At 56.5% G+C, this 19,735-nt stretch overlaps 5 protein-coding genes across 5 annotated transcripts; all 5 read right to left on the bottom strand.

Annotated features, from left to right (window-relative positions):
* Positions 1 to 1,851: 1,851 nt before the first annotated feature.
* LOC129207238 (inositol 1,4,5-trisphosphate receptor-interacting protein-like 1) lies at positions 1,852 to 3,417 on the bottom strand. The gene has a single exon (XM_054827909.1). It carries the CDS (start codon positions 3,415 to 3,417, stop codon positions 1,852 to 1,854), a length of 1,566 nt encoding a protein of 521 aa, XP_054683884.1.
* Positions 3,418 to 5,504: 2,087 nt separating this feature from the next.
* LOC129207246 (inositol 1,4,5-trisphosphate receptor-interacting protein-like 1) lies at positions 5,505 to 7,070 on the bottom strand. The gene has a single exon (XM_054827916.1). The coding sequence runs from the start codon at positions 7,068 to 7,070 to the stop codon at positions 5,505 to 5,507; it is 1,566 nt and encodes a 521-aa protein (XP_054683891.1).
* Positions 7,071 to 9,157: 2,087 nt separating this feature from the next.
* On the bottom strand, positions 9,158 to 10,723 carry LOC129207237 (inositol 1,4,5-trisphosphate receptor-interacting protein-like 1). The gene has a single exon (XM_054827908.1). It carries the CDS (start codon positions 10,721 to 10,723, stop codon positions 9,158 to 9,160), a length of 1,566 nt encoding a protein of 521 aa, XP_054683883.1.
* A 2,084-nt stretch (positions 10,724 to 12,807) lies between these two features.
* On the bottom strand, positions 12,808 to 14,373 carry LOC129207245 (inositol 1,4,5-trisphosphate receptor-interacting protein-like 1). Its single transcript, XM_054827915.1, has one exon. It carries the CDS (start codon positions 14,371 to 14,373, stop codon positions 12,808 to 12,810), a length of 1,566 nt encoding a protein of 521 aa, XP_054683890.1.
* Positions 14,374 to 16,457: 2,084 nt separating this feature from the next.
* LOC129207244 (inositol 1,4,5-trisphosphate receptor-interacting protein-like 1) lies at positions 16,458 to 18,023 on the bottom strand. Its single transcript, XM_054827914.1, has one exon. The coding sequence runs from the start codon at positions 18,021 to 18,023 to the stop codon at positions 16,458 to 16,460; it is 1,566 nt and encodes a 521-aa protein (XP_054683889.1).
* Between the last annotated feature and the right edge of the window lie 1,712 nt (positions 18,024 to 19,735).

Below are 19,735 nucleotides of genomic sequence, written 5' to 3'. Positions count from 1 at the left end.
TGCAGCCCAGGATACGGTTGGCTTTCTGGGCTGCAAGCGCACATTGCCGGCTCCTGTTGAGCTTCTCATCAATCAACAGCCCCAAGTCCTTCTCCTCAGAGCTGCTCTCAATCCATTCTCCGCCCAGGCTGTAGTTGTGCGTGGGATTGTGCCGACCCACGTGCAGGACCTTGCACTTGGCCTTGTTGAACTTCAGGCAGTTCGCACGGGCCCACCTCTCAAGCCTGTCAAGGTCCCGCTGGATGGCTTCCCTTCCCTCCAGCGTGTCGACCGCACCACAAAGCGTGGTGACGTCGGCAAACTTGCTGAGGGTGCGCTCCATCCCACTGTCCATGTCGCCAACAAAGATGTTCAACAGTGCCGGTCCCAGTACCGACCCCTGAGGAACACCACTCGTCACTGATCTCCACGCGGACGTTGAGCCGTTGGCCATGACTCTTTGAGCGCGACCATCCAGCCAATTCCTCATCCACTGAGTGGTCCATCCGTCCAATCCATGTGTCTCCAATTTAGAGACAAGGATGTCATGTGGGACAGTGTCAAATGCTTTGCATAAGTCCAGGCAGATGATGTCTGTCACTCTTTCCTCGTCCACCAATGCTGTAACCCCATCACAGAAGGTCACCAAATTTGCTAGGCATGATTTGCCCTTAGTGAAGCCGTGTTGGCTGTGACCAGTCACCTCCTTGTTTTCCATGTGCCTGAGCATAGTTGCCAGGAGGATCTGCTCCACGATCTCGCCAGGACCAGAGGTGAGACTGACCAGTCTATAGTTCTATATTCTCTTAATATAAGAATGTTAAAGAGAACTGGCCCCAGTACTGAGCCTTGGGGAACACCACTTGTGAGCAGCAGGCAGAGGGAGCAGTGAGTGAATTCTTTATTCTGCTTTGCCTGGGCGTGTAGCTCTTGCTTTACCTACTAAACTGTCCTCTCTCAGCCCACAAGTTTTCCCGCTTGTAGCCTTCAGATGCTCTCCACCATCCCACTGGGGAAAGTGATGGAGCAGCTGCCTGCTGGGATTAACACACTACACCTGGGAAGGCAAAGCCCAGTGAATCATGAAAGCAGAGCCCACTGCATCAGCTCCTCTGCAAAATGCTCCCTGACTCTGTGGCAGCTCGGCCAACAGCAACCTATGGCCAGGTTCCACAGCAAAGTGATGCACAGACACTCACAGATGCAGCGTTTGTTCAAAGAATGGATTTACTGACATCTTTGCACGTGGTAAACCTCCTGGAGGGAATGGACTCTCCGAAGAGGGAGGCTGGTCGCTGTCCAGGTGGTAACGTGAGTCTCTGCCACAAGGCTCCTTGCAACGGCCTCTTCAGCCGCATCGCGACCCACTCCCCAGAGTGTGCTTGTGCTGTAAAGGAAAGGTGCGGCAGCAATCTCCACTGCCGACTGAGCAGCGTGTTCTCTGTGACCGGCATGCTCAGTTCTGTAGCATCCTCTCCCCAGGGTGTGTCTAGGATGGGTAGATTCTCCACGCGGACCCACTGAACACACAGAGGCACATCAACGGTGCCTGTCGCTTGGTCCCTGCACAGCTGGAGCTGCCAGCAAGAGTTTCTGGACCCGTGTGACATGGCCATCCTGTTTGCAGTCAGCGAGAGGGGAAAGCAGGGCGAAACTCATCTTCTTTGTAGCCACTGTGGTCATCACCGTCTGCTGCGCTGGGGGGACCGTTGAGAGGAGAACGCTGCCGCTCTTGGCAGAGGGCTGCCGCGCAGGGTTTTCCCTTTCCTTTCTGTGTCCTGCATTCTCCCCTCCTTTTCCCTCCTGTATGAGGTAGTTGTCTGCCATCAGCCATGAGGCCCACAAACGCAGCTCTGTGCGTGAAGACCTCTTTCAGTGTCCGTAGAAGAGCAGTCTAGTAAGCCGATCTTGCAGCTCATCGAATTCACGCAGCGCCTTGGCATGGGCAGCCGGATCCTGCGCCAGGTGCTGGAAGAGGTTGAATGGCTCAGCCATTCGGAAGGCTGGGGGCAAGAGGATCTCCTCGGGCATGTTCTCATTGCCAAAGAAGAAGTGGTCGAGGTGTTTCTTCTCCAGGCAGCAGTGCGGGTACCGCATGATATCCTCCAGTCGCAGCAGGAAATGCCTCCTGCGCCAGCATGACAGGGGTATGGTGATCAGGAGGTGCATCATAGCAGTCTTGAAGGTATAGGTGGAAAAGCCTGTGCCCACCAGGATGCGGGCGCAGAGCTGCAGGCATTTGAGGTGGAAGCTGTCATGCGGGGCCTGCTTGGCTATATAGCTGAAGAACTTCACCTCTGCCACAGCGTAGCTCTCTGGCCACGTCGTGCTTGAGGCGTAGATGGCCTCTGTAGTCTGGCTGCTCAGGAAGATGTCCGAGTCGCCTTGCTGCACCCCAAAGATCATCTCAACAAAGAGGGTTCTCCTGGACGCACTTGTCAGCTGCAGCTTGCAGGAGCGGCTGGAGGGCAGCACCTTCATATGGTAGTGACGCGACTGAGGCAAAACCACCCAGGCTGACCTCACAGAGTTCTGGAACCAGCAGGCAGTCTTCTCCACATCTAGGTAGGAGTCGGTGCAGAGGGTGCGTAGGAGGCTGGGACCCTGATTTCTCCTCAGCTCCTCCTCAGAGTGGTGGAGGAAGCACAGCATGTTCTTCACCAGCTTCTCCCTTGCGCAGGTGCACTCCAGCTCCACACGGACACAGGAGTCCTTTGCTGGCATATCGCCTGCAGTGCTCATCTCCAGGTGGAAGGCATGCCCTTGCGGGGGCTTCAGGGGCATGAGCAGGCAATAGACAGCGTCATCCTCATGGGGACTCCAACCTTCGAAGGTGCTGCCCACCCTGATGCCTGGCTGCAGCATCGGGAAGAAACTATTTGAGAAGAGTTCTTGGAAGACACGGAGGAGGTCGCCCACCAGCTCCTGCACCACCCGGCTCCTGTAGGACAGGTTCTGCACTGGCCACTGGATGCGCTTTGCAAAAATCCTGCCCAGATCCCTCTCATCATCAGGATCTTCTCCTTCACTTTCTTCATCCTCCTGCTCCTCTTCCTCCTCCAGCTGCTCCCTGTCGCTGTTGGAGCTCTCCTCGTCACTGCTGTTGTCTGCCTCATGGCTCCTTTTCCTGAGCAACCAGCAGAGCCCGAACAGCACGACCAGGACCCCAGCAATGGCCCAGAACTGCCAGTGCTGCAAGGCAGCAAAGAGCAGGGCTCCCCAGGTCACGCCGCTCTGCTCCTGAGTCCTCTGCTCCATGATGCTCTGCTCCAGGCTCCTCTGCTCCAGCTCCTGCAGCAGCCGAGTCATCTCCCGGCTCAGATGCTCCGCACGCTGCTCCATGCGCTCGCGCGTGGCCTCATCCAGCTCATCACCCACCATCTGCGGGCACTGGATGATGCTTTGCACAAGCAGGGCGAAGAATTTTGCGATAGCCATGGCCTGCAGGAGGAGGGAGAGAAGGGCTTCAGTGGGGCTGGGAGGGAGGGATCTGGAGATGGGGAGCAGGGAGGGGATCAACTTCGTGGCCCTCCTCTGGACTCGCCCCAACACTTCAATGTCTGTCTTGTACTGGGGACCCCAGAGCTTGATGCAGTACTCCAGGTGGGGTCTCACAAGAGCAGAGTAGAGGGGCAGAATCACCTCCCTCGGCCTGCTGGCCACGCTGGTTTTGATGCAGCCCAGGATACGGTTGGCTTTCTGGGCTGCAAGCGCACATTGCCGGCTCCTGTTGAGCTTCTCATCAATCAACAGCCCCAAGTCCTTCTCCTCAGAGCTGCTCTCAATCCATTCTCCGCCCAGGCTGTAGTTGTGCGTGGGATTGTGCCGACCCACGTGCAGGACCTTGCACTTGGCCTTGTTGAACTTCAGGCAGTTCGCACGGGCCCACCTCTCAAGCCTGTCAAGGTCCCGCTGGATGGCTTCCCTTCCCTCCAGCGTGTCGACCGCACCACAAAGCGTGGTGACGTCGGCAAACTTGCTGAGGGTGCGCTCCATCCCACTGTCCATGTCGCCAACAAAGATGTTCAACAGTGCCGGTCCCAGTACCGACCCCTGAGGAACACCACTCGTCACTGATCTCCACGCGGACGTTGAGCCGTTGGCCATGACTCTTTGAGCGCGACCATCCAGCCAATTCCTCATCCACTGAGTGGTCCATCCGTCCAATCCATGTGTCTCCAATTTAGAGACAAGGATGTCATGTGGGACAGTGTCAAATGCTTTGCATAAGTCCAGGCAGATGATGTCTGTCACTCTTTCCTCGTCCACCAATGCTGTAACCCCATCACAGAAGGTCACCAAATTTGCTAGGCATGATTTGCCCTTAGTGAAGCCGTGTTGGCTGTGACCAGTCACCTCCTTGTTTTCCATGTGCCTGAGCATAGTTGCCAGGAGGATCTGCTCCACGATCTCGCCAGGACCAGAGGTGAGACTGACCAGTCTATAGTTCTATATTCTCTTAATATAAGAATGTTAAAGAGAACTGGCCCCAGTACTGAGCCTTGGGGAACACCACTTGTGAGCAACAGGCAGAGGGAGCAGTGAGTGAATTCTTTATTCTGCTTTGCCTGGGCGTGTAGCTCTTGCTTTACCTACTAAACTGTCCTCTCTCAGCCCACAAGTTTTCCCGCTTGTAGCCTTCAGATGCTCTCCACCATCCCACTGGGGAAAGTGATGGAGCAGCTGCCTGCTGGGATTAAGACACTACACCTGGGAAGGCAAAGCCCAGTGAATCATGAAAGCAGAGCCCACTGCATCAGCTCCTCTGCAAAATGCTCCCTGACTCTGTGGCAGCTCGGCCAACAGCAACCTATGGCCAGGTTCCACAGCAAAGTGATGCACAGACACTCACAGATGCAGCGTTTGTTCAAAGAATGGATTTACTGACATCTTTGCACGTGGTAAACCTCCTGGAGGGAATGGACTCTCCGAAGAGGGAGGCTGGTCGCTGTCCAGGTGGTAACGTGAGTCTCTGCCACAAGGCTCCTTGCAACGGCCTCTTCAGCCGCATCGCGACCCACTCCCCAGAGTGTGCTTGTGCTGTAAAGGAAAGGTGCGGCAGCAATCTCCACTGCCGACTGAGCAGCGTGTTCTCTGTGACCGGCATGCTCAGTTCTGTAGCATCCTCTCCCCAGGGTGTGTCTAGGATGGGTAGATTCTCCACGCGGACCCACTGAACACACAGAGGCACATCAACGGTGCCTGTCGCTTGGTCCCTGCACAGCTGGAGCTGCCAGCAAGAGTTTCTGGACCCGTGTGACATGGCCATCCTGTTTGCAGTCAGCGAGAGGGGAAAGCAGGGCGAAACTCATCTTCTTTGTAGCCACTGTGGTCATCACAAGCTGCTGCGCTGGGGGGACCGTTGAGAGGAGAACGCTGCCGCTCTTGGCAGAGGGCTGCCGCGCAGGGTTTTCCCTTTCCTTTCTGTGTCCTGCATTCTCCCCTCCTTTTCCCTCCTGTATGAGGTAGTTGTCTGCCATCAGCCATGAGGCCCACAAACGCAGCTCTGTGCGTGAAGACCTCTTTCAGTGTCCGTAGAAGAGCAGTCTAGTAAGCCGATCTTGCAGCTCATCGAATTCACGCAGCGCCTTGGCATGGGCAGCCGGATCCTGCGCCAGGTGCTGGAAGAGGTTGAATGGCTCAGCCATTCGGAAGGCTGGGGGCAAGAGGATCTCCTCGGGCATGTTCTCATTGCCAAAGAAGAAGTGGTCGAGGTGTTTCTTCTCCAGGCAGCAGTGCGGGTACCGCATGATATCCTCCAGTCGCAGCAGGAAATGCCTCCTGCGCCAGCATGACAGGGGTATGGTGATCAGGAGGTGCATCATAGCAGTCTTGAAGGTATAGGTGGAAAAGCCTGTGCCCACCAGGATGCGGGTGCAGAGCTGCAGGCATTTGAGGTGGAAGCTGTCATGCGGGGCCTGCTTGGCTATATAGCTGAAGAACTTCACCTCTGCCACAGCGTAGCTCTCTGGCCACGTCGTGCTTGAGGCGTAGATGGCCTCTGTAGTCTGGCTGCTCAGGAAGATGTCCGAGTCGCCTTGCTGCACCCCAAAGATCATCTCAACAAAGAGGGTTCTCCTGGACGCACTTGTCAGCTGCAGCTTGCAGGAGCGGCTGGAGGGCAGCACCTTCATATGGTAGTGACGCGACTGAGGCAAAACCACCCAGGCTGACCTCACAGAGTTCTGGAACCAGCAGGCAGTCTTCTCCACATCTAGGTAGGAGTCGGTGCAGAGGGTGCATAGGAGGCTGGGACCCTGATTTCTCCTCAGCTCCTCCTCAGAGTGGTGGAGGAAGCACAGCATGTTCTTCACCAGCTTCTCCCTTGCGCAGGTGCACTCCAGCTCCACACGGACACAGGAGTCCTTTGCTGGCATATCCCCTGCAGTGCTCATCTCCAGGTGGAAGGCATGCCCTTGCGGGGGCTTCAGGGGCATGAGCAGGCAATAGACAGCGTCATCCTCATGGGGACTCCAACCTTCGAAGGTGCTGCCCACCCTGATGCCTGGCTGCAGCATCGGGAAGAAACTATTTGAGAAGAGTTCTTGGAAGACACGGAGGAGGTCGCCCACCAGCTCCTGCACCACCCGGCTCCTGTAGGACAGGTTCTGCACTGGCCACTGGATGCGCTTTGCAAAAATCCTGCCCAGATCCCTCTCATCATCAGGATCTTCTCCTTCACTTTCTTCATCCTCCTGCTCCTCTTCCTCCTCCAGCTGCTCCCTGTCGCTGTTGGAGCTCTCCTCGTCACTGCTGTTGTCTGCCTCATGGCTCCTTTTCCTGAGCAACCAGCAGAGCCCGAACAGCACGACCAGGACCCCAGCAATGGCCCAGAACTGCCAGTGCTGCAAGGCAGCAAAGAGCAGGGCTCCCCAGGTCACGCCGCTCTGCTCCTGAGTCCTCTGCTCCATGATGCTCTGCTCCAGGCTCCTCTGCTCCAGCTCCTGCAGCAGCCGAGTCATCTCCCGGCTCAGATGCTCCGCACGCTGCTCCATGCGCTCGCGCGTGGCCTCATCCAGCTCATCACCCACCATCTGCGGGCACTGGATGATGCTTTGCACAAGCAGGGCGAAGAATTTTGCGATAGCCATGGCCTGCAGGAGGAGGGAGAGAAGGGCTTCAGTGGGGCTGGGAGGGAGGGATCTGGAGATGGGGAGCAGGGAGGGGATCAACTTCGTGGCCCTCCTCTGGACTCGCCCCAACACTTCAATGTCTGTCTTGTACTGGGGACCCCAGAGCTTGATGCAGTACTCCAGGTGGGGTCTCACAAGAGCAGAGTAGAGGGGCAGAATCACCTCCCTCGGCCTGCTGGCCACGCTGGTTTTGATGCAGCCCAGGATACGGTTGGCTTTCTGGGCTGCAAGCGCACATTGCCGGCTCCTGTTGAGCTTCTCATCAATCAACAGCCCCAAGTCCTTCTCCTCAGAGCTGCTCTCAATCCATTCTCCGCCCAGGCTGTAGTTGTGCGTGGGATTGTGCCGACCCACGTGCAGGACCTTGCACTTGGCCTTGTTGAACTTCAGGCAGTTCGCACGGGCCCACCTCTCAAGCCTGTCAAGGTCCCGCTGGATGGCTTCCCTTCCCTCCAGCGTGTCGACCGCACCACAAAGCGTGGTGACGTCGGCAAACTTGCTGAGGGTGCGCTCCATCCCACTGTCCATGTCGCCAACAAAGATGTTCAACAGTGCCGGTCCCAGTACCGACCCCTGGGGAACACCACTCGTCACTGATCTCCACGCGGACGTTGAGCCGTTGACCATGACTCTTGGAGCGCGACCATCCAGCCAATTCCTCATCCACTGAGTGGTCCATCCGTCCAATCCATGTGTCTCCAATTTAGAGACAAGGATGTCATGTGGGACAGTGTCAAATGCTTTGCATAAGTCCAGGCAGATGATGTCTGTCACTCTTTCCTCGTCCACCAATGCTGTAACCCCATCACAGAAGGTCACCAAATTTGCTAGGCATGATTTGCCCTTAGTGAAGCCATGTTGGCTGTGACCAGTCACCTCCTTGTTTTCCATGTGCCTGAGCATAGTTGCCAGGAGGATCTGCTCCACGATCTCGCCAGGACCAGAGGTGAGACTGACCAGTCTATAGTTCTATATTCTCTTAATATAAGAATGTTAAAGAGAACTGGCCCCAGTACTGAGCCTTGGGGAACACCACTTGTGAGCAGCAGGCAGAGGGAGCAGTGAGTGAATTCTTTATTCTGCTTTGCCTGGGCATGTAGCTCTTGCTTTACCTACTAAACTGTCCTCTCTCAGCCCACAAGTTTTCCCGCTTGTAGCCTTCAGATGCTCTCCACCATCCCACTGGGGAAAGTGATGGAGCAGCTGCCTGCTGGGATTAAGACACTACACCTGGGAAGGCAAAGCCCAGTGAATCATGAAAGCAGAGCCCACTGCATCAGCTCCTCTGCAAAATGCTCCCTGACTCTGTGGCAGCTCGGCCAACAGCAACCTATGGCCAGGTTCCACAGCAAAGTGATGCACAGACACTCACAGATGCAGCGTTTGTTCAAAGAATGGATTTACTGACATCTTTGCACGTGGTAAACCTCCTGGAGGGAATGGACTCTCCGAAGAGGGAGGCTGGTCACTGTCCAGGTGGTAACGTGAGTCTCTGCCACAAGGCTCCTTGCAACGGCCTCTTCAGCCGCATCGCGACCCACTCCCCAGAGTGTGCTTGTGCTGTGGAGGGAAGGTGCGGCAGCAATCTCCACTGCCGACTGAGCAGCGTGTTCTCTGTGACCGGCATGCTCAGTTCTGTAGCATCCTCTCCCCAGGGTGTGTCTAGGATGGGTAGATTCTCCACGCGGACCCAGTGAACACACAGAGGCACATCAACGGTGCCTGTCGCTTGGTCCCTGCACAGCTGGAGCTGCCAGCAAGAGTTTCTGGACCCGTGTGACATGGCCATCCTGTTTGCAGTCAGCGAGAGGGGAAAGCAGGGCGAAACTCATCTTCTTTGTAGCCACTGTGGTCATCACAAGCTGCTGCGCTGGGGGGACCGTTGAGAGGAGAACGCTGCCGCTCTTGGCAGAGGGCTGCCGCGCAGGGTTTTCCCTTTCCTTTCTGTGTCCTGCATTCTCCCCTCCTTTTCCCTCCTGTATGAGGTAGTTGTCTGCCATCAGCCATGAGGCCCACAAACGCAGCTCTGTGCGTGAAGACCTCTTTCAGTGTCCATAGAAGAGCAGTCTAGTAAGCCGATCTTGCAGCTCATCGAATTCACGCAGCGCCTTGGCATGGGCAGCCGGATCCTGCGCCAGGTGCTGGAAGAGGTTGAATGGCTCAGCCATTCGGAAGGCTGGGGGCAAGAGGATCTCCTCGGGCATGTTCTCATTGCCAAAGAAGAAGTGGTCGAGGTGTTTCTTCTCCAGGCAGCAGTGCGGGTACCGCATGATATCCTCCAGTCGCAGCAGGAAATGCCTCCTGCGCCAGCATGACAGGGGTATGGTGATCAGGAGGTGCATCATAGCAGTCTTGAAGGTATAGGTGGAAAAGCCTGTGCCCACCAGGATGCGGGCGCAGAGCTGCAGGCATTTGAGGTGGAAGCTGTCATGCGGGGCCTGCTTGGCTATATAGCTGAAGAACTTCACCTCTGCCACAGCGTAGCTCTCTGGCCACGTCGTGCTTGAGGCGTAGATGGCCTCTGTAGTCTGGCTGCTCAGGAAGATGTCCGAGTCGCCTTGCTGCACCCCAAAGATCATCTCAACAAAGAGGGTTCTCCTGGACGCACTTGTCAGCTGCAGCTTGCAGGAGCGGCTGGAGGGCAGCACCTTCATATGGTAGTGACGCGACTGAGGCAAAACCACCCAGGCTGACCTCACAGAGTTCTGGAACCAGCAGGCAGTCTTCTCCACATCTAGGTAGGAGTCGGTGCAGAGGGTGCGTAGGAGGCTGGGACCCTGATTTCTCCTCAGCTCCTCCTCAGAGTGGTGGAGGAAGCACAGCATGTTCTTCACCAGCTTCTCCCTTGCGCAGGTGCACTCCAGCTCCACACGGACACAGGAGTCCTTTGCTGGCATATCGCCTGCAGTGCTCATCTCCAGGTGGAAGGCATGCCCTTGCGGGGGCTTCAGGGGCATGAGCAGGCAATAGACAGCGTCATCCTCATGGGGACTCCAACCTTCGAAGGTGCTGCCCACCCTGATGCCTGGCTGCAGCATCGGGAAGAAACTATTTGAGAAGAGTTCTTGGAAGACACGGAGGAGGTCGCCCACCAGCTCCTGCACCACCCGGCTCCTGTAGGACAGGTTCTGCACTGGCCACTGGATGCGCTTTGCAAAAATCCTGCCCAGATCCCTCTCATCATCAGGATCTTCTCCTTCACTTTCTTCATCCTCCTGCTCCTCTTCCTCCTCCAGCTGCTCCCTGTCGCTGTTGGAGCTCTCCTCGTCACTGCTGTTGTCTGCCTCATGGCTCCTTTTCCTGAGCAACCAGCAGAGCCCGAACAGCACGACCAGGACCCCAGCAATGGCCCAGAACTGCCAGTGCTGCAAGGCAGCAAAGAGCAGGGCTCCCCAGGTCACGCCGCTCTGCTCCTGAGTCCTCTGCTCCATGATGCTCTGCTCCAGGCTCCTCTGCTCCAGCTCCTGCAGCAGCCGAGTCATCTCCCGGCTCAGATGCTCCGCACGCTGCTCCATGCGCTCGCGCGTGGCCTCATCCAGCTCATCACCCACCATCTGCGGGCACTGGATGATGCTTTGCACAAGCAGGGCGAAGAATTTTGCGATAGCCATGGCCTGCAGGAGGAGGGAGAGAAGGGCTTCAGTGGGGCTGGGAGGGAGGGATCTGGAGATGGGGAGCAGGGAGGGGATCAACTTCGTGGCCCTCCTCTGGACTCGCCCCAACACTTCAATGTCTGTCTTGTACTGGGGACCCCAGAGCTTGATGCAGTACTCCAGGTGGGGTCTCACAAGAGCAGAGTAGAGGGGCAGAATCACCTCCCTCGGCCTGCTGGCCACGCTGGTTTTGATGCAGCCCAGGATACGGTTGGCTTTCTGGGCTGCAAGCGCACATTGCCGGCTCCTGTTGAGCTTCTCATCAATCAACAGCCCCAAGTCCTTCTCCTCAGAGCTGCTCTCAATCCATTCTCCGCCCAGGCTGTAGTTGTGCTTGGGATTGTGCCGACCCACGTGCAGGACCTTGCACTTGGCCTTGTTGAACTTCATGCAGTTCGCACGGGCCCACCTCTCAAGCCTGTCAAGGTCCCGCTGGATGGCTTCCCTTCCCTCCAGCGTGTTGACCGCACCACAAAGCGTGGTGACGTCGGCAAACTTGCTGAGGGTGCGCTCCATCCCACTGTCCATGTCGCCAACAAAGATGTTCAACAGTGCCGGTCCCAGTACCGACCCCTGAGGAACACCACTCGTCACTGATCTCCACGCGGACGTTGAGCCGTTGGCCATGACTCTTTGAGTGCGACCATCCAGCCAATTCCTCATCCACTGAGTGGTCCATCCGTCCAATCCATGTGTCTCCAATTTAGAGACAAGGATGTCATGTGGGACAGTGTCAAATGCTTTGCATAAGTCCAGGCAGATGATGTCTGTCACTCTTTCCTCGTCCACCAATGCTGTAACCCCATCACAGAAGGTCACCAAATTTGCTAGGCATGATTTGCCCTTAGTGAAGCCATGTTGGCTGTGACCAGTCACCTCCTTGTTTTCCATGTGCCTGAGCATAGTTGCCAGGAGGATCTGCTCCACGATCTCGCCAGGACCAGAGGTGAGACTGACCAGTCTATAGTTCTATATTCTCTTAATATAAGAATGTTAAAGAGAACTGGCCCCAGTACTGAGCCTTGGGGAACACCACTTGTGAGCAGCAGGCAGAGGGAGCAGTGAGTGAATTCTTTATTCTGCTTTGCCTGGGCGTGTAGCTCTTGCTTTACCTACTAAACTGTCCTCTCTCAGCCCACAAGTTTTCCCGCTTGTAGCCTTCAGATGCTCTCCACCATCCCACTGGGGAAAGTGATGGAGCAGCTGCCTGCTGGGATTAAGACACTACACCTGGGAAGGCAAAGCCCAGTGAATCATGAAAGCAGAGCCCACTGCATCAGCTCCTCTGCAAAATGCTCCCTGACTCTGTGGCAGCTCGGCCAACAGCAACCTATGGCCAGGTTCCACAGCAAAGTGATGCACAGACACTCACAGATGCAGCGTTTGTTCAAAGAATGGATTTACTGACATCTTTGCACGTGGTAAACCTCCTGGAGGGAATGGACTCTCCGAAGAGGGAGGCTGGTCGCTGTCCAGGTGGTAACGTGAGTCTCTGCCACAAGGCTCCTTGCAACGGCCTCTTCAGCCGCATCGCGACCCACTCCCCAGAGTGTGCTTGTGCTGTGGAGGGAAGGTGCGGCAGCAATCTCCACTGCCGACTGAGCAGCGTGTTCTCTGTGACCGGCATGCTCAGTTCTGTAGCATCCTCTCCCCAGGGTGTGTCTAGGATGGGTAGATTCTCCACGCGGACCCACTGAACACACAGAGGCACATCAACGGTGCCTGTCGCTTGGTCCCTGCACAGCTGGAGCTGCCAGCAAGAGTTTCTGGACCCGTGTGACATGGCCATCCTGTTTGCAGTCAGCGAGAGGGGAAAGCAGGGCGAAACTCATCTTGGTAGCCACTGTGGTCATCACAAGCTGCTGCGCTGGGGGGACCGTTGAGAGGAGAACGCTGCCGCTCTTGGCAGAGGGCTGCCGCGCAGGGTTTTCCCTTTCCTTTCTGTGTCCTGCATTCTCCCCTCCTTTTCCCTCCTGTATGAGGTAGTTGTCTGCCATCAGCCATGAGGCCCACAAACGCAGCTCTGTGCGTGAAGACCTCTTTCAGTGTCCGTAGAAGAGCAGTCTAGTAAGCCGATCTTGCAGCTCATCGAATTCACGCAGCGCCTTGGCATGGGCAGCCGGATCCTGCGCCAGGTGCTGGAAGAGGTTGAATGGCTGAGCCATTCGGAAGGCTGGGGGCAAGAGGATCTCCTCGGGCATGTTCTCATTGCCAAAGAAGAAGTGGTCGAGGTGTTTCTTCTCCAGGCAGCAGTGCGGGTACCGCATGATATCCTCCAGTCGCAGCAGGAAATGCCTCCTGCGCCAGCATGACAGGGGTATGGTGATCAGGAGGTGCATCATAGCAGTCTTGAAGGTATAGGTGGAAAAGCCTGTGCCCACCAGGATGCGGGCGCAGAGCTGCAGGCATTTGAGGTGGAAGCTGTCATGCGGGGCCTGCTTGGCTATATAGCTGAAGAACTTCACCTCTGCCACAGCGTAGCTCTCTGGCCACGTCGTGCTTGAGGCGTAGATGGCCTCTGTAGTCTGGCTGCTCAGGAAGATGTCCGAGTCGCCTTGCTGCACCCCAAAGATCATCTCAACAAAGAGGGTTCTCCTGGACGCACTTGTCAGCTGCAGCTTGCAGGAGCGGCTGGAGGGCAGCACCTTCATATGGTAGTGACGCGACTGAGGCAAAACCACCCAGGCTGACCTCACAGAGTTCTGGAACCAGCAGGCAGTCTTCTCCACATCTAGGTAGGAGTCGGTGCAGAGGGTGCATAGGAGGCTGGGACCCTGATTTCTCCTCAGCTCCTCCTCAGAGTGGTGGAGGAAGCACAGCATGTTCTTCACCAGCTTCTCCCTTGTGCAGGTGCACTCCAGCTCCACACGGACACAGGAGTCCTTTGCTGGCATATCGCCTGCAGTGCTCATCTCCAGGTGGAAGGCATGCCCTTGCGGGGGCTTCAGGGGCATGAGCAGGCAATAGACAGCGTCATCCTCATGGGGACTCCAACCTTCGAAGGTGCTGCCCACCCTGATGCCTGGCTGCAGCATCGGGAAGAAACTATTTGAGAAGAGTTCTTGGAAGACACGGAGGAGGTCGCCCACCAGCTCCTGCACCACCCGGCTCCTGTAGGACAGGTTCTGCACTGGCCACTGGATGCGCTTTGCAAAAATCCTGCCCAGATCCCTCTCATCATCAGGATCTTCTCCTTCACTTTCTTCATCCTCCTGCTCCTCTTCCTCCTCCAGCTGCTCCCTGTCGCTGTTGGAGCTCTCCTCGTCACTGCTGTTGTCTGCCTCATGGCTCCTTTTCCTGAGCAACCAGCAGAGCCCGAACAGCACGACCAGGACCCCAGCAATGGCCCAGAACTGCCAGTGCTGCAAGGCAGCAAAGAGCAGGGCTCCCCAGGTCACGCCGCTCTGCTCCTGAGTCCTCTGCTCCATGATGCTCTGCTCCAGGCTCCTCTGCTCCAGCTCCTGCAGCAGCCGAGTCATCTCCCGGCTCAGATGCTCCGCACGCTGCTCCATGCGCTCGCGCGTGGCCTCATCCAGCTCATCACCCACCATCTGCGGGCACTGGATGATGCTTTGCACAAGCAGGGCGAAGAATTTTGCGATAGCCATGGCCTGCAGGAGGAGGGAGAGAAGGGCTTCAGTGGGGCTGGGAGGGAGGGATCTGGAGATGGGGAGCAGGGAGGGGATCAACTTCGTGGCCCTCCTCTGGACTCGCCCCAACACTTCAATGTCTGTCTTGTACTGGGGACCCCAGAGCTTGATGCAGTACTCCAGGTGGGGTCTCACAAGAGCAGAGTAGAGGGGCAGAATCACCTCCCTCGGCCTGCTGGCCACGCTGGTTTTGATGCAGCCCAGGATACGGTTGGCTTTCTGGGCTGCAAGCGCACATTGCCGGCTCCTGTTGAGCTTCTCATCAATCAACAGCCCCAAGTCCTTCTCCTCAGAGCTGCTCTCAATCCATTCTCCGCCCAGGCTGTAGTTGTGCTTGGGATTGTGCCGACCCACGTGCAGGACCTTGCACTTGGCCTTGTTGAACTTCATGCAGTTCGCACGGGCCCACCTCTCAAGCCTGTCAAGGTCCCGCTGGATGGCTTCCCTTCCTTCCAGCGTGTCGACCGCACCACAAAGCGTGGTGACGTCGGCAAACTTGCTGAGGGTGCGCTCCATCCCACTGTCCATGTCGCCAACAAAGATGTTCAACAGTGCCGGTCCCAGTACCGACCCCTGGGGAACACCACTCGTCACTGATCTCCACGCGGACGTTGAGCCGTTGACCATGACTCTTTGAGCGCGACCATCCAGCCAATTCCTCATCCACTGAGTGGTCCATCCGTCCAATCCATGTGTCTCCAATTTAGAGACAAGGATGTCATGTGGGACAGTGTCAAATGCTTTGCATAAGTCCAGGCAGATGATGTCTGTCACTCTTTCCTCGTCCACCAATGCTGTAACCCCATCACAGAAGGTCACCAAATTTGCTAGGCATGATTTGCCCTTAGTGAAGCCATGTTGGCTGTGACCAGTCACCTCCTTGTTTTCCATGTGCCTGAGCATAGTTGCCAGGAGGATCTGCTCCACGATCTCGCCAGGACCAGAGGTGAGACTGACCAGTCTATAGTTCTATATTCTCTTAATATAAGAATGTTAAAGAGAACTGGCCCCAGTACTGAGCCTTGGGGAACACCACTTGTGAGCAGCAGGCAGAGGGAGCAGTGAGTGAATTCTTTATTCTGCTTTGCCTGGGCGTGTAGCTCTTGCTTTACCTACTAAACTGTCCTCTCTCAGCCCACAAGTTTTCCCGCTTGTAGCCTTCAGATGCTCTCCACCATCCCACTGGGGAAAGTGATGGAGCAGCTGCCTGCTGGGATTAAGACACTACACCTGGGAAGGCAAAGCCCAGTGAATCATGAAAGCAGAGCCCACTGCATCAGCTCCTCTGCAAAATGCTCCCTGACTCTGTGGCAGCTCGGCCAACAGCAACCTATGGCCAGGTTCCACAGCAAAGTGATGCACAGACACTCACAGATGCAGCGTTTGTTCAAAGAATGGATTTACTGACATCTTTGCACGTGGTAAACCTCCTGGAGGGAATGGACTCTCCGAAGAGGGAGGCTGGTCGCTGTCCAGGTGGTAACGTGAGTCTCTGCCACAAGGCTCCTTGCAACGGCCTCTTCAGCCGCATCGCGACCCACTCCCCAGAGTGTGCTTGTGCTGTGGAGGGAAGGTGCGGCAGCAATCTCCACTGCCGACTGAGCAGCGTGTTCTCTGTGACCGGCATGCTCAGTTCTGTAGCATCCTCTCCCCAGGGTGTGTCTAGGATGGGTAGATTCTCCACGCGGACCCAGTGAACACACAGAGGCACATCAACGGTGCCTGTCGCTTGGTCCCTGCACAGCTGGAGCTGCCAGCAAGAGTTTCTGGACCCGTGTGACATGGCCATCCTGTTTGCAGTCAGCGAGAGGGGAAAGCAGGGCGAAACTCATCTTGGTAGCCACTGTGGTCATCACAAGCTGCTGCGCTGGGGGGACCGTTGAGAGGAGAACGCTGCCGCTCTTGGCAGAGGGCTGCCGCGCAGGGTTTTCCCTTTCCTTTCTGTGTCCTGCATTCTCCCCTCCTTTTCCCTCCTGTATGAGGTAGTTGTCTGCCATCAGCCATGAGGCCCACAAACGCAGCTCTGTGCGTGAAGACCTCTTTCAGTGTCCGTAGAAGAGCAGTCTAGTAAGCCGATCTTGCAGCTCATCGAATTCACGCAGCGCCTTGGCATGGGCAGCCGGATCCTGCGCCAGGTGCTGGAAGAGGTTGAATGGCTCAGCCATTCGGAAGGCTGGGGGCAAGAGGATCTCCTCGGGCATGTTCTCATTGCCAAAGAAGAAGTGGTCGAGGTGTTTCTTCTCCAGGCAGCAGTGCGGGTACCGCATGATATCCTCCAGTCGCAGCAGGAAATGCCTCCTGCGCCAGCATGACAGGGGTATGGTGATCAGGAGGTGCATCATAGCAGTCTTGAAGGTATAGGTGGAAAAGCCTGTGCCCACCAGGATGCGGGCGCAGAGCTGCAGGCATTTGAGGTGGAAGCTGTCATGCGGGGCCTGCTTGGCTATATAGCTGAAGAACTTCACCTCTGCCACAGCGTAGCTCTCTGGCCACGTCGTGCTTGAGGCGTAGATGGCCTCTGTAGTCTGGCTGCTCAGGAAGATGTCCGAGTCGCCTTGCTGCACCCCAAAGATCATCTCAACAAAGAGGGTTCTCCTGGACGCACTTGTCAGCTGCAGCTTGCAGGAGCGGCTGGAGGGCAGCACCTTCATATGGTAGTGACGCGACTGAGGCAAAACCACCCAGGCTGACCTCACAGAGTTCTGGAACCAGCAGGCAGTCTTCTCCACATCTAGGTAGGAGTCGGTGCAGAGGGTGCATAGGAGGCTGGGACCCTGATTTCTCCTCAGCTCCTCCTCAGAGTGGTGGAGGAAGCACAGCATGTTCTTCACCAGCTTCTCCCTTGCGCAGGTGCACTCCAGCTCCACACGGACACAGGAGTCCTTTGCTGGCATATCGCCTGCAGTGCTCATCTCCAGGTGGAAGGCATGCCCTTGCGGGGGCTTCAGGGGCATGAGCAGGCAATAGACAGCGTCATCCTCATGGGGACTCCAACCTTCGAAGGTGCTGCCCACCCTGATGCCTGGCTGCAGCATCGGGAAGAAACTATTTGAGAAGAGTTCTTGGAAGACACGGAGGAGGTCGCCCACCAGCTCCTGCACCACCCGGCTCCTGTAGGACAGGTTCTGCACTGGCCACTGGATGCGCTTTGCAAAAATCCTGCCCAGATCCCTCTCATCATCAGGATCTTCTCCTTCACTTTCTTCATCCTCCTGCTCCTCTTCCTCCTCCAGCTGCTCCCTGTCGCTGTTGGAGCTCTCCTCGTCACTGCTGTTGTCTGCCTCATGGCTCCTTTTCCTGAGCAACCAGCAGAGCCCGAACAGCACGACCAGGACCCCAGCAATGGCCCAGAACTGCCAGTGCTGCAAGGCAGCAAAGAGCAGGGCTCCCCAGGTCACGCCGCTCTGCTCCTGAGTCCTCTGCTCCATGATGCTCTGCTCCAGGCTCCTCTGCTCCAGCTCCTGCAGCAGCCGAGTCATCTCCCGGCTCAGATGCTCCGCACGCTGCTCCATGCGCTCGCGCGTGGCCTCATCCAGCTCATCACCCACCATCTGCGGGCACTGGATGATGCTTTGCACAAGCAGGGCGAAGAATTTTGCGATAGCCATGGCCTGCAGGAGGAGGGAGAGAAGGGCTTCAGTGGGGCTGGGAGGGAGGGATCTGGAGATGGGGAGCAGGGAGGGGATCAACTTCGTGGCCCTCCTCTGGACTCGCCCCAACACTTCAATGTCTGTCTTGTACTGGGGACCCCAGAGCTTGATGCAGTACTCCAGGTGGGGTCTCACAAGAGCAGAGTAGAGGGGCAGAATCACCTCCCTCGGCCTGCTGGCCACGCTGGTTTTGATGCAGCCCAGGATACGGTTGGCTTTCTGGGCTGCAAGCGCACATTGCCGGCTCCTGTTGAGCTTCTCATCAATCAACAGCCCCAAGTCCTTCTCCTCAGAGCTGCTCTCAATCCATTCTCCGCCCAGGCTGTAGTTGTGCGTGGGATTGTGCCGACCCACGTGCAGGACCTTGCACTTGGCCTTGTTGAACTTCAGGCAGTTCGCACGGGCCCACCTCTCAAGCCTGTCAAGGTCCCGCTGGATGGCTTCCCTTCCCTCCAGCGTGTCGACCGCACCACAAAGCGTGGTGACGTCGGCAAACTTGCTGAGGGTGCGCTCCATCCCACTGTCCATGTCGCCAACAAAGATGTTCAACAGTGCCGGTCCCAGTACCGACCCCTGGGGAACACCACTCGTCACTGATCTCCACGCGGACGTTGAGCCGTTGACCATGACTCTTTGAGCGCGACCATCCAGCCAATTCCTCATCCACTGAGTGGTCCATCCGTCCAATCCATGTGTCTCCAATTTAGAGACAAGGATGTCATGTGGGACAGTGTCAAATGCTTTGCATAAGTCCAGGCAGATGATGTCTGTCACTCTTTCCTCGTCCACCAATGCTGTAACCCCATCACAGAAGGTCACCAAATTTGCTAGGCATGATTTGCCCTTAGTGAAGCCATGTTGGCTGTGACCAGTCACCTCCTTGTTTTCCATGTGCCTGAGCATAGTTGCCAGGAGGATCTGCTCCACGATCTCGCCAGGACCAGAGGTGAGACTGACCAGTCTATAGTTCTATATTCTCTTAATATAAGAATGTTAAAGAGAACTGGCCCCAGTACTGAGCCTTGGGGAACACCACTTGTGAGCAGCAGGCAGAGGGAGCAGTGAGTGAATTCTTTATTCTGCTTTGCCTGGGCATGTAGCTCTTGCTTTACCTACTAAACTGTCCTCTCTCAGCCCACAAGTTTTCCCGCTTGTAGCCTTCAGATGCTCTCCACCATCCCACTGGGGAAAGTGATGGAGCAGCTGCCTGCTGGGATTAACACACTACACCTGGGAAGGCAAAGCCCAGTGAATCATGAAAGCAGAGCCCACTGCATCAGCTCCTCTGCAAAATGCTCCCTGACTCTGTGGCAGCTCGGCCAACAGCAACCTATGGCCAGGTTCCACAGCAAAGTGATGCACAGACACTCACAGATGCAGCGTTTGTTCAAAGAATGGATTTACTGACATCTTTGCACGTGGTAAACCTCCTGGAGGGAATGGACTCTCCGAAGAGGGAGGCTGGTCGCTGTCCAGGTGGTAACGTGAGTCTCTGCCACAAGGCTCCTTGCAACGGCCTCTTCAGCCGCATCGCGACCCACTCCCCAGAGTGTGCTTGTGCTGTGGAGGGAAGGTGCGGCAGCAATCTCCACTGCCGACTGAGCAGCGTGTTCTCTGTGACCGGCATGCTCAGTTCTGTAGCATCCTCTCCCCAGGGTGTGTCTAGGATG

This window comes from Grus americana, chromosome 5 (genome assembly GCF_028858705.1).
Source record: "Grus americana isolate bGruAme1 chromosome 5, bGruAme1.mat, whole genome shotgun sequence".
In the NCBI taxonomy this organism is placed as follows: domain Eukaryota; kingdom Metazoa; phylum Chordata; class Aves; order Gruiformes; family Gruidae; genus Grus; species Grus americana.
This window is presented reverse-complemented; position numbering and strand designations above follow the sequence as displayed.

What these genes read in the sequence shown, in the direction of transcription:
- LOC129207237 (XM_054827908.1), bottom strand. Translation starts at nt 10,723, where the DNA reads ATGGCTATCGCAAAATTCTTCGCCCTGCTTGTGCAAAGCATCATCCAG.
- LOC129207246 (XM_054827916.1), bottom strand. Translation starts at nt 7,070, where the DNA reads ATGGCTATCGCAAAATTCTTCGCCCTGCTTGTGCAAAGCATCATCCAG.
- LOC129207245 (XM_054827915.1), bottom strand. Translation starts at nt 14,373, where the DNA reads ATGGCTATCGCAAAATTCTTCGCCCTGCTTGTGCAAAGCATCATCCAG.
- LOC129207238 (XM_054827909.1), bottom strand. Translation starts at nt 3,417, where the DNA reads ATGGCTATCGCAAAATTCTTCGCCCTGCTTGTGCAAAGCATCATCCAG.
- LOC129207244 (XM_054827914.1), bottom strand. Translation starts at nt 18,023, where the DNA reads ATGGCTATCGCAAAATTCTTCGCCCTGCTTGTGCAAAGCATCATCCAG.